Genomic DNA, 16890 nt, shown 5'->3' with positions numbered 1-16890 from the left:
TCCCGCCCCGGCAGAGCCTCGCTCCTCCGCCCGCAGCCCCGGCAGCCCCGGCCGCCCCGCTCCTCTGACCGGACCCGGGACATGCTCCCGGTCCCCGGGCTGGAAGAGACGGAAACCCGAGCGGGTCAAAGGTCACCCGGGGTGGACATGTGAAAGCGAAGCGGGCAACAGGAGGGCTCGACTCCCCCTCTCTCTCTCTCTACTCCCCCTCTCTCTCTCTCTCTACTCCCCCTCTCTCTCTCAACTCCCCCTCTCTCTCTCTCTCTCTACTCCCCCTCTCTCTCTCTCTCTACTCCCCCTCTCTCTCCTTCTTCTTCTCCTCTTTCCTCCGCGCGCACTGCGCACACGCACGCGCACTCCCGGGCTGGAGATACCGGACCCGCGCGCACGCGGACACACGCACTCACACAGACATGTATTCACCGCTGTGTCTGACTCAGGTGAGTGGGACAACTCTGACTTTGTGTTAGCGTGTGTTTGTGCAGCATGTTGACTGTGCGCACACACACGCTGTGGATCAGTGTGTGTGTCTGTGTGTGTGTCAGTGTGTGTGTCTGTGTGTGTGTGTCAGTGTGTGTGTGACCGTCGCTCCGCTGCAGCGGCACATGGCGGACTCACAAACTTTACGCAGATTATTGAGCTGGAGTCATAATTGTGTGTTTCGCACTTCGGTTGTTGAGCTGTGTCACAAAGTGTGTGTCTGCGGAGCGAGGAGCGAGGAGCTGCTTCCTCTAGCCGGGCTGCAGCGACTGCTCCCCGGCTGCAGCCCGGGCACCGGCCCGGCCCGGTCCCGGTCCCGGCTCCGGTGCTCCGGGAGAGAGGAGTGGGGGGGGCTCGGTTCATTCTGAAGACCCCCCCCCCTCCATGGAGTCAACACACTTGGTTGATTCTCTCTGTTCCTTCTGACTCTCTCCTGCAGGAGCGTGAACTTTGACAGAGAAGCTTCTTCTTCTTCTTCTTCTTCTTCTTCTTCTTCTTCTTCTTCTTCTTCTTCTTCTTCTTCTTCTTCTTCTTCTTGGTGCAGGAGGATCGCAGGGGGGGGGGGGCTCTAGGGCTGCGGTCCTCCGCTGCTCGGAGCCGCAGGTTGAGCTCGTTGTGTTACTTGTTGTGTTACTTGTTCACGTTGTGTTGCAGCTCAGGCCTGAAAGCAACACACACACACACACTGAGTGTCCGAGGTGAGCTGAGGTCACAGAGCGGCGCATCGACACACAAACCAGTTCACTACACAAACCAGTTCACTACACAAACTACGTTATTCAGCAGTTATTACCTGCTCGGATCCGGAATTATAATTTAAACATTTCGTATAATTATCCACGATTTAACTAAATATAATAAAATCCTTTTGTTTCAGCTCAGAGATGATTTATCACTGACTTTATTAATTGGATTGTCTCTATATCTTGTTCATATTTTCCTAAAATTCACTTCTTCCTAATAAGAGAAAAATTAGAAATGATTAAATTATACAAATCACACATAATTCAATGATTTAGTTTTAATACAGAAAATATTTGGAATAATCAGATGATTAGAAATTAATTTGATTGTGAGAATTTGAATTGCAGTTAAATTTCATGTTTTATTATTTATCATCAAAATATATTTATATACAATAAGCTGATATTTAATTTCTAATGATTTGTAAATGATGTGATATATTGATCCTGCGTTTAAATAATAATAATTATAATCAGGATCCAGTCATGACTCATGAACCTGGATCTTTTTTTGATTCCTCTGATTTTTACTGAATCTCCACATTTGCCCAAAATAAATCTGCAGATGATGTGAAGACGATGTGAGTTTGTTGAAGCTCAGCAGCGAACAGGAGCGTTCACGTGTAATCAGATTATCAGACAGTAAAACCAATAATCAGCAAATCCTCCTCCTCAGTGAAACGGCTTCAGCAGATGTTTGCTTCTTTTTAAATTCTCTTTTTAAACGTTTGCTCATTTTAATTGCTGAGCATGAATTTCTCTTATTTCAGATTTGTATTTCCCTCATTAACACAGTGTGTGAGCAGCTGCTTGTGTGTGTGATCCTCGTCAGATGGTTTTTAATATCAACACGTTTGGCAGTAAAATTACAGATTTATTATTTAAAGTGAATTTTGACTCATAACATCAGACGGTGGCAGATTCATAAAACCTGTCAGCTGATCACACACCTCTGCTGAAATTACAGATTTAAAGAAATATTAATCAAACCTGAAACTTTTATCCCGAGAGTCGGCTCCTGTTTGTGAAGTTTTGCGTTAAGTGCGTTTCTTCCCTCAGCCAGGAGGGGGCGCCCCAAAACGAAATTTACAATTTTATAAAAACGTTTCAATCGCAATTTCACTTTTTAAAGATGATTATAGAAAAATGTGTGTTTCAATAAGTGATGAATTCTGTGCGAGCAGAAGAAGAGTTTCTGTTTTTATGACGCGGAACCAGATGTTTGTTGGTTTCTTATGTTTGAGTTTTAATTGATTTGAAAGAAAATAGATTTTAAACATGTTGATATTACTTTATTTTCTTTGAGTGGAAGTTTGTAGAAAACACAAAAATGAAGAATTAAAGATGATAACCACACAGACGTGGGAACAGGGAATTCTTGGTTTATTAAATCTAAACAGATGTTTTTTTGTACAGTTGCGTCGTCTTTGATTCTGCTCAACTCGGCATATTTTCATTTATTCGTTTGCTTATTAAAATAAATTGTGACGTCAGACGTGATCAGCTGTGACCTCGGAACCAAGAAACATCGGACTCAGATCCTGAGTATGAAAAATGACAATAATCACGATCATAAATCCTCTTGTATGAAAGCGGTCTGTCCATGGAGCTCAGAGACCTGCAGCTTGTCCTCACGGGTCGATCCCTGGTTGGTTGGAAGGAGCAGATTCTTTATGTCTGGTGTTCCGGTGAGTTGTGGTTGAGAAGGGGGGGTCGGGGGGGTGCGGGGCCTCAGATCCTGGTGTGGCCCTCACACACAGCGGCTCCGGCTCCGGCCCTGCTGTCGCTGCTGTGGTGAAATCTGGTCTGACGAGTGAGTTTCTCTCCGTGCTGTGATGGCGTCGCCGAGGCCGCCGCCGCCGCCGGCCGCCGCCGCCGGGAGGCGTTAGCGTGGAAACCTCGGCTGAGCTTCTGAGCCCGGGCGCCACGCTGGTAATTCCCTCAGTGTGTCGGGGTGGGTGTCAATAGGCGGTGGGAGGGTGTGGGGGGGGGGGAGGGAGACATGGAGGATTACCATTATTGCTCCTCTAAATGACTGTGATTCAGGGGCTTGTTGTTACAGGCCTGTTCCTCAGAGCCCATTACATCTGTCACCAAGGTGCAGCGGGGGGGTGGGGGGGGGGCTCAGACGCTCGCTCGCCCTCCGCAGGTTTACAAACCGCTGAAAGAGAGAATGACCCCGAAAGAGAGGAAGAAAGAACTCGGGGAAGCGCGTCACACATCCGCTCGCCAAACGCCTCGGCCCGGTTTCACCAGGAGGCCTGAGGAGGTGAGGAGGAGAGGAGGAGAGGAGGAGAGGAGGACAGGAGGAGAGGAGGAGAGGAGGTGAGGAGGTGAGGAGGAGAGGAAGAGAGGAGGAGAGGAGGACAGGAGGAGAGGAGGAGAGGAGGTGAGGAGGTGAGGAGGAGAGGAAGAGAGGAGGAGAGGAAGAGAGGAGGAGAGGAGGAGAGGAGGTGAGGAGGAGAGAAGGAGAAATCAGAGTCGTGTCTTCATCTGCAGATTTCAGATTCAGACAAACGACGAGTGGATAAACAGAATCACAGCAGAGCGTCTCCGAGGGAACCAGATCCCGACAGGAATCATTCAGTGTTTTACAGAAGCTTAAAATTGATTCAATGATTTAATTTTACATGAACCAATCATTATTTTAGCAAATCTTTGTGATTTAATTCCCAGCTGTTATTGCTCCTGGATCCAGTTGTTAATTTGACCTGAGTCTTGAATCTCTCTCAGCTCCATCAGATTCACATCGTTTCCTGTAAATCAGCTCGTGAATCTTTCTTTTCTCACATTTCTAAAAACTGACGCTGATTTAAAAAAAATATCGAAATGTCTGATTGGAAAAAACTCAGATTTAAGGTTAAAGTTTGAACTGGAATCTGTGATTTAAAGCAGATTTTTTGCTTCACACACAAGTTCAGAGTCTTAACCAGTGATAATGTAGAGGATTAAAATGTTAATTTCACCCCCAAAAACATCACTTCTATGATCTGGATAATTTCACTTTCCAATTCAAACGGCTTGTTTCAGTAATTATCTTCATTCTAATGAAGCTGTTTCTTTGTTCTTTATTTTTATTTTTAGACACTTTTAAAAGCAGCTTTTTAGCTGTTTGCATCAGGTCACAAGAATTAAAAAAGAACAGCCACGAGTTCAATGTATTTTTGTTTTTCTTTATCAATCAGCTTCTGTCGCTGGTTTTTTCTTGAGTCATTTTCTTGACACAGGTGCAGACGCAGGATTACGTTTGTCTCAGAAAACATTCCTCCGTCGAGGGGAACTGAGAACAAGAGGGATTATCTCGCCCACTGGCAGAAAAGCTCCGGTTTTAAGTCTGAATGTGAGAACAAGTGACTTGTTTAGTGGGATTTCTCTGCGGCGGACGGAGCCGAGTGTGAAAAGGCTGCGGCGGCGGCGGCGGGAGCGAGTCAGGAAGCTGAACCGCTGCACTGGGCTGCGAGGAATGTTGGAATGTGGCTCCAGCGAACATCCAGAGCCGCCGAGCTGCAGATCCACTGTGGAATGTGTGTGTGTGTGTGTGTGTGTGTGTGTGTGTGTGTGTGTGTGCAGCCGCTCGTGGTGCTAACAACCACCCGAGGACACGTACACACAGAAACACATCTCGCTGGAGCCCAGAGCAGCAGCGTTCCGTAGCGAGTGAGACTCGGAGCTCAGAGAGCGGCTGCAGAGCGGCTGCAGAGCGGCTGCAGAGCGGCTGCAGAGCGGCTGCAGAGCGGCTGCAGAGCGGCTGCAGAGCGGCTGCAGAGCGGCTGCAGAGCGGCTGCAGAGCGGCTGCAGAGCGGCTGCAGAGCGGCTGCAGAGCGGCTGCAGGCGCTTTGGAGACAAACCCGTTTGCCTGGACCGACTCCAAGAAGAAACAATGTGCTGTATTCAGCCCCTGACGAGGGGGGGGGGGGAACAATGTTATATATATAAAAAGAAGCGGTGCAGCTGGCGCTCTGATGCTCAGCCTGGAGATACAGTTTCCTCTTTGTGCCGCAGATCCCAACGTTTAATCTCACGTTGGATGTAAAGATTTTCTGACTCTGCTCCTGAACTTCCTGTATTTTTTAAATTGAACCTCAAATTGAACCTGAAATATTCTTGAACAATTAAAAGACGAAGGAACCTCACACTCCGATCAGTCCGAGCGAATCCCAGAGCATCACCTGATAATGTGTGTTTATATAAATGATAAATCTGACCTGTCTGAGCTCCACAAACCATTTAAATCCATGTAATGAGGCTCAGTGTCACACGTCACCTGCTGCCACGGAGAATCACTGAAGCTCTGACCGAGGAATCATCTGCCAACAGGAACCGTTCCAGACCAACGCTCTGTTTCCTCCTGGTGGTTCCATAACGTGTGAAACCTCTTCAGTGGAACCATGAGCTCGGAGTAGAAAGGTGTAGAGAAAATATCATTTAAATCCAAACTCATAATCTGCAGATTTCACTGGAAACTTCTTCTTCACGTGTCTTTTCTTTAGACAGTAAACAAGGATTCTCTGACGGCCTCAGACAGATTCTGGAGAAGCAAACACTTCATTCAGTCTCATACAAATCAACACATGTTCATTTGTGTTGATTCACTTTAAACTTCTGTGAAACGAGTTCAAACTGAAAACACACAAACGACACTCGACCTCTTTCCAGATGATTTTCCTTCGTGGCTTCAGAAGCAGAAACAGGTTGAAATGTTCTCGCTGCAGATTCTCGTCTGAGGATCGTTCAAACAGCAGCAGGAGCTTTTTGTGCAGAGTCACTTTCTCCTTCATGTAAAACATCTGTTTCCTTCAGCTTCACTAACGAGATGCTTCTTATGAGGAAGAAGATTTCAATCTGCTCCAGTTGTTTGGAGGATTTTATAAATGAGAGAATCAGAAACTACAGGAAATAAAAAAATACTTTTTACTGTGCTTCAAAATTATGAGAATTGTGTGTGTGTGTGTGTGTGTGTGTGTGTGTGTGTGTGTGTGTAATGTGGGATCCACATGCCAGCCCAGTCAGAAGTGTTTGCACGTATCAACATGTGTGAGCGTCTGTTTGATCTATGAATAGTGGAGTTTTTTTTTTTCAATACGTGGCTCCGGAGGGGGGGGGCTGCACCCCTTCAGCCCCCCCCCCCCCTTCCCTCCCCCTCCTCAGTTTCCCTCTGAGAGTTTTATCCAAATAAGAAAATGTTCCATGAAGATGTTTTCTGTCCGTCTGTGTTTCTGTCTTCTGGAAACTTCTCCTTGTTTCTGTGATGAAACAGTTTTTCTTTCTTTCTGTCAGAAAATAACAGGTTTTCTCTCAAACTTTGACCACAAACTAACTTTCAAACCCCCAAAATAACTCGATATGAAAAGAAACGGAAATGTATCTTTTTTTTCTGCTGAGGAATTTTGACTTCAGAACATGTTCCAGAGTCGTAGAGACACAGAGTCTCTGTCACTCCACTGATTTCTATTCATGAGCATCAGTCTGATTTTATTTCTCATCAACATATGATGACAGAGAAACAAACATGAACGTGGGATGATTCACCGACGTTTCATTTTAAATCTTTCATGCACATTTTCATGTTCTAGTCGATGAATAGAAACCAGTGGTTTTGTCCTCCTCATATTCAGTTGCTCTGTTTTGTGTTAAATGAGTTCAAATAAACACAAAGTGAATTCAGTTGCACTGGCTCAGTTTGAAACTTTACTCAGATGAAGCTCTCGTCTCTCGTCTATTCAAATCAGCAGCAAGCGTCACCTGTACAGGATATCTCCAATATCTTCAAGCTTTGTAATAATTAAATAAACATTTACAAGTCGTTCCTGGACTTCACTGCTTTGCATCGGACACTGGTCACAATCAAATCTTCTTTATTTAAACATGTATTTATCTCACTGATGAATCAGAAGATATAACTTTCTGCTGTGGGTCTTAAATTAAATGTTTTTTATCTTTATCCGTATCCAGAAATTTGAGATTAAACTCTAGAGAACATGTGACTTTGTTCCTCAGGTAGAAAGCAATTTCTTGTATGTGTATACTTGGCAATTAAAAGAATTCTGATTCTGATTCTGATTCTAGAGTCTGGAGCTGTAGTAATGTTTGCAGCAGGAGGTTGTGAATGGAGACCGGTGGTGATCACCTCAGTGACCACGCCGCTCTGAGAACAGGAAGTGGTCACACCTCATCGGCCTCTTTCCCTCCACGAGCTGCGATAACGTTTCCTTTCATAATCCCTCCAACTCTCAGAACTCACTTTGAATCCCCAGCGTTCTGGGTTCAGACCCGTGGATCAGTCGCTTTCTTTCCCTCTTTTCTCGAGTCACTTTCTCCTTCGGGCTCATGTGGAGAACGAGCCTGGTGTTGTGGTGGTTCGGGGGGGGGGGCGGAGCAGGTGTAACCGAGCCCAGGTTTGGGTCTAATCCCGGTCTCACCACATCCCCACAGTAATAACTGAGCTGGAAACCACGTAATGCTCCTTTAATCCTGCACATGGAGATCTGAGCCCGGGTGCTGCTGCTCGTGGCGGTTTGGTTCCCCCCCGCTCGGTTGCTTGTTTGTTTGGTGCGTTTTTGGTCAGGGTGAGGGGTGGGGGGGTGAGGGGTGGTGGTGGGGGGGGCTGGCAGACACATTCCTCCCTCCTGAGAGCGAGAGAGAAGGAGGTGAGAGAGGTTGAGTCTGAAATTCATTATTTCTTTGTTAAGTTCTTTTCCTTCCTTTCCTTTGTCCTTCCTTCCTTCTCCTTGCTTCCTTCTTCACTTCTCTCATTCCTTCCGTTTCCTTCTTCCTCCTTTTTGTTTTCTGCTCCGCTCTTTCTTTTTCCTTTTGCATCTTGCCACCTTCTCTTTCTCCTTCTCCTTCCTTAGAGATTTCTGTATTCTTGTTTCCTTCCTTCTGTCGTTTTCCATCTTATCTAAAAACCTTAAAACCTCAAAATTCTTCTGCAGCTTCGTCTGTTTTCTTCTTGTTTCGAGACGTCTTGAAGAAATCTGGTTTCCTTGGCCTCCTCTTCCTAATCTTCCTCCTCTTCCTCCTCCTCCTCCTCTTCCTCCTCCTCCTCCTCCTCCTCCTCCTCCTCCTCCTCCTCCTCCTCCTCCTCCTCCTCCTCCTCCTCCTCCTCCTCCTCCTCCTCCTCCTCCTCCTCCTCTTCATGCTCATTGAACTCTGTGTTGAGCTCCAGGAGAAACTAGAATCAGCTCCATGTTGTGATCGTGTTGATCTCTAAACAGTTTGTGGTCCAACATGAACTCAAGAGGAAGATGATAATGACTCTGTGTGATTGCTGCTGTGACCCGCTCGCCCTTCCCTCTCTCACCTCCCGTCTCCTCTTCCTCCCTCAGGATGAGTTCCATCCGTTCATCGAAGCCCTGCTGCCTCACGTCCGGGCCTTCGCCTACACCTGGTTCAACCTGCAGGCGCGCAAGAGGAAGTACTTCAAGAAGCACGAGAAGCGCATGTCCAAGGAGGAGGAGCGCGCCGTGAAGGACGAGCTGCTGGGCGAGAAGCCCGAGGTCAAACAGAAGTGGGCGTCCCGCCTGCTGGCCAAGCTGAGGAAGGACATCCGGCCCGAGTTCCGCGAGGACTTCGTGCTGACGGTGACGGGCAAGAAGCCTCCGTGCTGCGTGCTGTCCAACCCCGACCAGAAGGGCAAGATGAGGAGGATCGACTGCCTGCGCCAGGCCGACAAGGTGTGGAGGCTGGACCTGGTCATGGTGATTTTATTCAAAGGGATTCCTCTGGAGAGCACGGACGGCGAGCGGCTGGTGAAGTCTCCTCAGTGCTCCAACCCGAGTCTGTGTGTGCAGCCGCACCACATCGGGGTCTCGGTGAAGGAGCTGGACCTGTACCTGGCCTACTTCGTCCACACAGGTCAGACCCCCCCCCCGCCTGTGTGTGTGTGAGACGCCGAGCTGCTGGGTGTGTGTCTGCTGCAGCGCTGGTGGTTGACATGACGACACTGTGACATCATTACACACACACACACACACACACACAGTTCTTCAGTGTTGCTGAACATCTCGTCTCTTCTCTTTTCTGATTCAAGTGTCTGTGATGAAGTCCTTGTTGATCAGGAGTTGTGTGGTGAGTGTTGTGGTGAGATGTTGTGTGTCTGTCAGGTGACCTTTTGTGATCACTCAGAAATATGTTTTACATCAACAAACGAGATCATGTTGACATCGTTTCATAAGAGAAGCAGAAGATCTGGAGATGATCCAATAATCAAACCAGATAAGACTCAGTTTGAACTCAGTGAAAGTCTCCAGCAGACGTTTGGATCAGGAGTCGTTTCCTCTGATGAAGACTCTGGTGTCGCTGTGAGGATGAAGCTCCGCTCGCTGCCGCTCGACTCGTGGCTCGCTGCCGCTCGACTCGTGGCTCGCTGCCGCTCGTGTTATCTGCCGCAGACAGACGCAGCTTCATCAGCAGAGCAGAAGTCTGAGGAGGAAACGTTCCTGCCAAAGTCAGACTCACTCCGAGCAGAGCAGAGCAGAGCGTTCTCCAGATGAAGCTCCTCCTCACTGTCAGAGAAACACACAATGATCTGTGTGTGATTGTTCAGCTCGGTCCTGACGTCACACTGATGCCACGGGAAAATGATTTGATGATCTATGTGGTTTGAGTCTCTGCGAGCGGCAGCAGACGTTTGGCTCAAGGTTGGAACTCTGGGCTCCGAGCTCCGGTTGGAAAAGGAAACAGTTTCCAGGTAGAGAAGTTAAAACTGGTTCAGATCCTTCAGCAGCAGCTTCATGTTTCCATTAAAAACAAACTTAAATCATATCTTATGGTTTATTGACTCACAGAACGTTTTAGTTTAGGTCGTTCAGGTTCTAGAGAAGTGAAGCATTTGAACAAAGGCACTGGAGGAACCTGGAGTCTGAAGGTTTCAGTTCTGATGTTTGTGAAGTTGCTCCTCGTCTCGTGTTGTGATGAGAAACACGTTTCAAACGACATGAAGGTTTTACAGACTTCACAAAGTTCAGATTCTAACGAGACCTGCTTCATCTAAGCGTTTCCTCCGGTGAAGTTCCAGCTGATCCGTGGACAGCCGAGCACACGGAGAGGTCCGTGACCCTGAACCTTAATGACATCACTTCCTGTTGCAGACTGAAGCCTCTGATCCACAGTCTGCTCCGAGTCGTCTCAGCGTGTTTCCACCGAGTCGTTCACACTGAGCTGCTTCAGGTCCAGAGGCTGAAACCTGCTGCTGCTTTGTGGATTCATCTGAGCTGCTCTGTAGAAACCCTCCAGTGGGCGGGTCCAGCAGCGTGGGAGGAGCTCTGGAACAAACTGGTTTCACCTCCAGCCGCTCGGGTTCGTGCTGGAGACAGAAGCAACGTGTGCATCTCCTCCTCCGAGCCGGGAGTCACAGCCTGGTCCTGACGGAGGCAGGATGGTGTCTGGTTGGAAGGAGGTGCGGGGGGGCAGGCCGAGGCTGGACGCCCACAGAGCCCCCCCCCCCCCGGGGATCAGGTTTCATGCTGCCTCTTATTTAAGGCGGCGCAGCTTCTCTGGAGCAGCGGTGTTTATTAAAAGCCGTGTGAAGGCAGGTTGACCCCAGGGCTCGCCGGCCGGAGGCGGAGTCTGCCAAGGGGGGGGGGCGCCCGACTCGCTAATTAAATTCATCCCCATTCCACTGACTGGGGGGGGGGGGGTGTTGCCCGTAGAAACCGCAGCACACGACCAAACATTTATTATTTAATCCTGTTAAAGTTCAGCAGCAGAAACTGAACCAGACGAGTTTCTTCAGCTGCTTCTTCTCCAGAGGTTTCATGTGATCTGTGAAGAGCTTCGTCCAGTCAGGAGGTTCTGAGTCTGACCCACAGAGTTATGAATATCACACGTCATATTTCATCACAGTTTCATAGAACTGATCTCATTCTAGTGTTGACCTTAGGAAGTCAGGTGCAGCTGGACAGGAAGTCACTGCTGGGCTGTTCAAATTAACACATTGTCACTCCCTGCAGTCACACACACACACACACTCACACACTCACACACACACACACACACACACACACACACTCACACTCAGCAAACCCTCCATTCATAGGTCTGAGTGTGTGTGTGTGTGTGTGTGTGTGTGTGTGAGTACCCGGGATCCTCAGGAACAAGTGTTCAGTAGGTCAGAGGTCAACCCTTCCCCCTCTTCCTTCCCACCCCCCCCCTTCATTGATTTACGAGCTGCCTCATGGCAGCGGCGGCGGCGGCGGCGGCGGGGGGTGTCACTTTCACAGGAACGCTCCACACGTGCCGAGAGGTCAGAGATCACAGCGTGGAGGTCGTGACCCCTATCATCAGCTGTTTAACCTCTAGGATAAACACACACACCCCCTCATTAGCAGCCAGTCATGCACACACACACACACACACACAGACTGGAGGCGTGTGTGTGTGTGTGTGTGTGTGTGTCTGTGTGTGTGTCTGTGTGTGTGTGTCTGTGTGTGTCTGTGTGTCTGTGTGTCTGTGTGTCTGTGTGTCTGTGTGTGTCTGTGTGTGTCTGTCTCTGCTGGTATCTTCTCCCTCGGGAACAGAAGGTTTCCCGGGTCGACTTGTTGACGTCTGTGATTTAAAATCCTCGCAGGCTGAAACAAAGACGTTAACATTTACTGCAGACGAGATCATATTTATGTGCAGCTAAAGTCAATTAAACATAATTAGAGATGAAATCGTTAAAGTTTGATCGGACGAGTTTTGACATCGATGCCAGCGACTCACTTTCCAGATCAGATGATCCAGCAGAAGAGGATTCTTCACTTTATTCAACCGAACATCTGATTTCTACTGAAACTAAAAAATGTCTCAGTTATTTTATCTGCAGCTGAAACATATGAAACATTTCCAGCTCGAAGAAGAATTAATAAATATAATAAATCAGATGAACTTTGTGTTTATCACTTGTTCAATGTGTTAAGTGAGTTCATGGAGGTATGAAGAACACGTGAGAGAAACAGCAGAATTATTCTCTAACCTGTGACGTGACAACAGCAGTTTGTGTTTCTTGGTTTCTTGTGTTTTTAGTTAATTTAAAAATATCACTTCTAATATATTTTTAAAAAAAAGTCTTAAATATGTTTAAATATCTTGTACTAGGTCTCAGATAAGTTCAGTACGGTCTTAAACATTTTACACTTTTTTAAAACGACTTCTGTCTCCCTTTAGAGTTAGTTATTGTTTTATTAACAGACAGGTTTTGTCTGTGACATGTTTCTCAGTGACACAGATATGAATATGATCTGATAACTGATCTATAAACACTCAGAGCTGGTCTCAGGTCAGCTCCTCTGAACCAGGACCTGATGTTTCCAGGTTCTGGACTCGGCTGCTTCACCTTCGGTTCTGAAGAAGTGATCCTGAGACTCTGAGGTCTGAATGGATCTGAGACGTAACGGGTTGGAACCTGCGTGAGGATCTGGTTTCTCACTTGGAGCTCGCCGCAGGTCCGAGGCCAATGTGTGTGTGTGTGAGTCTGTGTGTGTGTGTGTGTGTGTGAGTCTGTGTGTGTGTGTGTGTGTGTGAGTCTGTGTGTGTGTGTGTGTGTGTAAAGACGTCTGACCCAGTTGCCTCTGTCCTCCTGAGCTCTTAAAGAGATTTGGAGCTTGGTCTGGAGCTCTGACCTGTTCTCTCCACCCAAAAAAACAAGTACACAACTCCACTCCATCTGGACTTCCTACTGCCGTCTGACCTTCGCCACACAACTGACACACACATTTATCTGAGCACACAAACATTTCTCTGAAACTTGATTTCTTCAGCCTCAGAGACTTGAACCTTATTTGTTGGAGTTCCTGATCTGCAGATCCTGGAGGAGAGTGAACGTGGGTGTGATTAGTTTTGACTCCTGAAGGAAACAGATTCAGTGACTTCCTGGAAGTGACTGACAGGTCTGAGTCACTTCCTGGACCTGGAACATCCACCAGCAGGAAACCAACTTCCATGAGGAGACACTTGATCTTCAAGTTCATTTTCTCTCCATCAACTATGTTCTTGTTCGGATCATCTTGTCGGTTTATGAGTGGATCAGTTTTCAATCATTAATGGTTCGTCAGCAAGTTGTTGTGAATGAGTTGCAGTCTTTGTTATGTTCGGTACACTTTACATTTCCTCCTCCTCCTCCTGTTCTTCCTCCTCCTCCTCCTCCTCCTCCTCCTCCTCTTCCTCTCTGCTCCTCATGTGGATCTGTTTAAGGCGAACGCAGTGTATAACCACACACTCAGCTGTGGTTCCTGAAGTACACAGTGTAACCACGGGAACACCCCCACCCCACCACCAACCAATGAACACACACACACACACACACACACACACACACACACATTGTTCCATTCACGGTCATTGAGCTTTGAACTCATTCATAAAAGTGGAGCCAGTGTTGCAGCTGATTGAAGCTCAGACGTTCACACGTTGAGAAGAAACCATGTGACCAGCGGAGGATCCTCTGGGTTCTCAGCTGGATCCAGAGATATCGATTCAAGAAATAAATGGCTCCTATTTACTCATAAATATTTAATGTTGGACAGAAATACAGAGCTTTAAAAACCTGTTGATGTCACATATTCATGCACCTGACCTGTTGTGAACTGGATCTTCTCCTGCTGAGATGTGAATCATTACATGAGGCTTCAACTGAGGTGAAGAATCACAGTTTGATTTAAAGATTTAAACTGAATGTGTGCGGCCGACTGTGAGGAACCTGCACAAAGCAACGGAAGTTAGAAACTCTGATCGCACACGTCACGTTTAATCTCATTTAAATCGTCTCAATCGAAGCTTCGTGTTCCAGTTTAGAGAAGATCTCTGATCTCACAGCAGCCAAGAGGAGTTAGAGCCGGGTGGTTCCTGAACACAACACAACACAACACAACACAACACACACACACACACACACTCACACTCAGCATGTTGCCACCTGTCTCTGTTGATTTATGGCGTCTGAACTTGAACTTTGACCTTCATAATAGTAAACAGTGTTTTGAACGGTTCAGGAGTGAATGTGATTCTGAGACGAAGCTTCAGGTCTTCATGGATCCAGAGTTTCAGCTTCGAACTTCTACTGAAGTCAAAGATCTGAAGACTTCACCAGCTCTGATCCTCTGTGATGTGAAAGAGTCTGAAGAAAAAAACAGTCAAAGTCGTGAATTTAAAGTTGAACTCACCTGTAAGAGTTTCAAGAATAATAACAATCACGTTTCACTGAATGATCTGTTATCAAACAGCAGGTCACGTGTTGGAGACTTCTGTCAGACTCGTCTCAAACTGGAGCTTTGTGTTGATCTGTGTGAAACGTGAGATCCAGTGAGATCCAGTGAGATCCAGTGGGTTCCAGTGAGATCCTGTGGGTTCCTGTGAGATCCAGTGAGATCCAGTGAGATCCAGTGAGATCCAGTGGGTTCCAGTGGGATCCAGTGAGATCCGGGGGGTCCAGTGAGATCCAGTGGGTTCCAGTGGGATCCAGTGAGATCCAGTGGGTTCCAGTGAGATCCAGTGGGTTCCAGTGAGATCCAGTGAGATCCAGTGGGTTCCAGTGAGATCCAGTGAGATCCGGGGGGTCCAGTGAGATCCAGTGAGATCCGGGGGGTCCAGTGAGATCCAATGAGATCCAGTGGGTTCCAGTGAGATCCAGTGAGATCCAGTGGGATCAGAGTTTGACTCGTTCTAGAGACTGAAGGTGGAGATAGCTGCTCCTCTGACGCTCAGAAGTTATTCCTTTTGAAACGTAGCCTCAGAACTTCCTGGAATTCTCCTCTGGTTCTGAGGAGTGAACCTGTTTGTATGAAGCTGAAGTTTTAAATTCCTCATGTGAAATGAAAACTTGAATCTGTAAATGAACCAAATGAAAACGTTGAGAATCTGAAAGTTGTGATGAGTCGTTGGTTTGATCCCGAGCTGCTTCTGCTCTGACCTTTCTACGGTTCTGTGACCTTTAACCTCTGCACATGAACCCACTCCTTTAGATTCTTTTTGAAGGAGTCTGTGACCAACTCTTTGTGTGTGTGTGTGTGTGTGTCTGTGTGTGTGTGTGTGTGTGTGTGTGTGTGTGTGTGTGTGTGTCTGTGTGTGTGTGTGTCTGTGTGTGTGTGTGTGTGTGTGTGTGTGTCGGAGTGTCCGTCCATCTTGAAAGGCTTAGTGAGAGACGAGCTCTGTGCCAAAAAACTCCCATAAACCCTCTTGTTTCTCACACACACACACACTCGCTCTCCATTGTGTGTGCGGCCGTGGGGACGCCGGCGTGTGAAGCGGCGTCGACACGAACCAGGACAGCTGCGAGCGTCTGCAGGGAGACGCTCCACAGATGGTGGAGGCACAGGAACTCCAAAGCGCCGTATGGCTGCTGAAAAATACACGAAGGAGGAGAGGAAGAAGAAGAAGAAGAATCGGGTCGGAGCGGCGAGATCGGGGCGGAGCCGTTCTGAGGGCGTCGCCGCTCGCTCACTTTCACGCTGTTAGGAACCTAAACAAAATGGCTGCTGCTGATGTTCAGAGACGTCCGATACTTTACTGACGTTTCAGAAATAATACAAATATTTGTTCAGGTCTTTCAGGAAGATGATTCCAATAAATCCAATATTTAGAAAATACTGTCAATATGTTTTCCAATACATAAGCTAAATATTATTTTGGAAATTCTACTGATCATTTTCTTTATTTTTATTATATTTTGTATATTTTACAGATGTTTTGTCTTTATTATTTTTGTTTTGAGGTTTTTCAAAACTTCTACCAGGTTCTTAAACAGTTTTTTTTATCATCTTGTTTTAAATAACCAGAATTAAAACAGATCATCTAATATTTTACAATGTGAAAATTCATAAACCCTTAAAAATGAGAAACACTTTCATGACGACATCACAGTTCAAACTTATTATAATTTTCTAATGCTCAGAATTAATAAAACATTTTAGTTGTAGGTTACAGTGACAACTAAATTAAGATAATTATGTAATATATGTGAGATGAGAATATAAACAATTACACATTTGATATTTTAGTATCAAAAGCATAAAAACTTGAATTAAATTAATTTGTTTCAAACCCTAACATATTAAATTAAAGATATTTCAGATTCTGTGTCCTCGTTAGTTTAGTTTGATTGAACTGATGATTTGATTAATTATATATTTAATATATTTAATTAATTAATATTCAGCAGTTTTTCATGACGACTTGGCAGCGATGCACCGCATGAGACCCACATCTCCAGAGATCCCTTCACACCCAAACACCAACACTACTGTAAAAATACTATCCTCACATTTTTTTATATATTTTTTATTTTTGATCTCCTGGAGTCGAACGTCCGAGAACTAAATCTGAACACGATCGTCTGGGAGCTGCTTCTCCAGCTTCTTCAGACGAGGAATGAACAGAACGTCCACGGAGCTCCGGCCGGGGGAGGATTTGTCAACGAGAGGAGGAGGAGGGGGAGGAGGAGGAGGAAGAGAGAGGAGGAGGAGGAAGAGAGAGTGGAGGAGGAGGAGGAGGAAGAGAGAGAGGAGGAGGAGGAGGAGGTTCAGAAGTTAACGGCCCAAAATAAAAGGTTCAGCAGAGGAGAGAGAGAATCTGCTCGTCCGTGAGGATGAGGATGATCGTCAGTGGGTCGTCTGAAGAGAGAGAGAGATAGGGAAAGAGAGAGAGAGATAGGGAAAGAGAGCGAGAGAGAGAGAGAGAGAGAGAGAGCATCCCT

The 16890-nt window shown here is 46.7% G+C and overlaps 1 protein-coding gene across 1 annotated transcript in view; it reads left to right on the top strand.

Annotated features, from left to right (window-relative positions):
- Positions 1 to 377: 377 nt before the first annotated feature.
- The window catches only part of nfia (nuclear factor I/A), an 85003-nt gene continuing 68490 nt past the window's right edge, over positions 378 to 16890 (top strand). Inside the window, exons 1-2 of the mRNA XM_061078322.1 lie at positions 378 to 440; positions 8549 to 9077. Of these exons, the coding sequence (XP_060934305.1) occupies positions 414 to 440; positions 8549 to 9077 (556 nt within the window). The 5' untranslated portion in view covers positions 378 to 413. The remainder of the gene's footprint in view (positions 441 to 8548; positions 9078 to 16890) is intronic.

This window comes from Limanda limanda, chromosome 9, assembly GCF_963576545.1.
Source record: "Limanda limanda chromosome 9, fLimLim1.1, whole genome shotgun sequence".
Classification (NCBI taxonomy): domain Eukaryota; kingdom Metazoa; phylum Chordata; class Actinopteri; order Pleuronectiformes; family Pleuronectidae; genus Limanda; species Limanda limanda.
The sequence above is the reverse complement of the archived record's forward strand: the minus strand, read 5'-3'. Positions and strand labels throughout refer to the sequence as shown.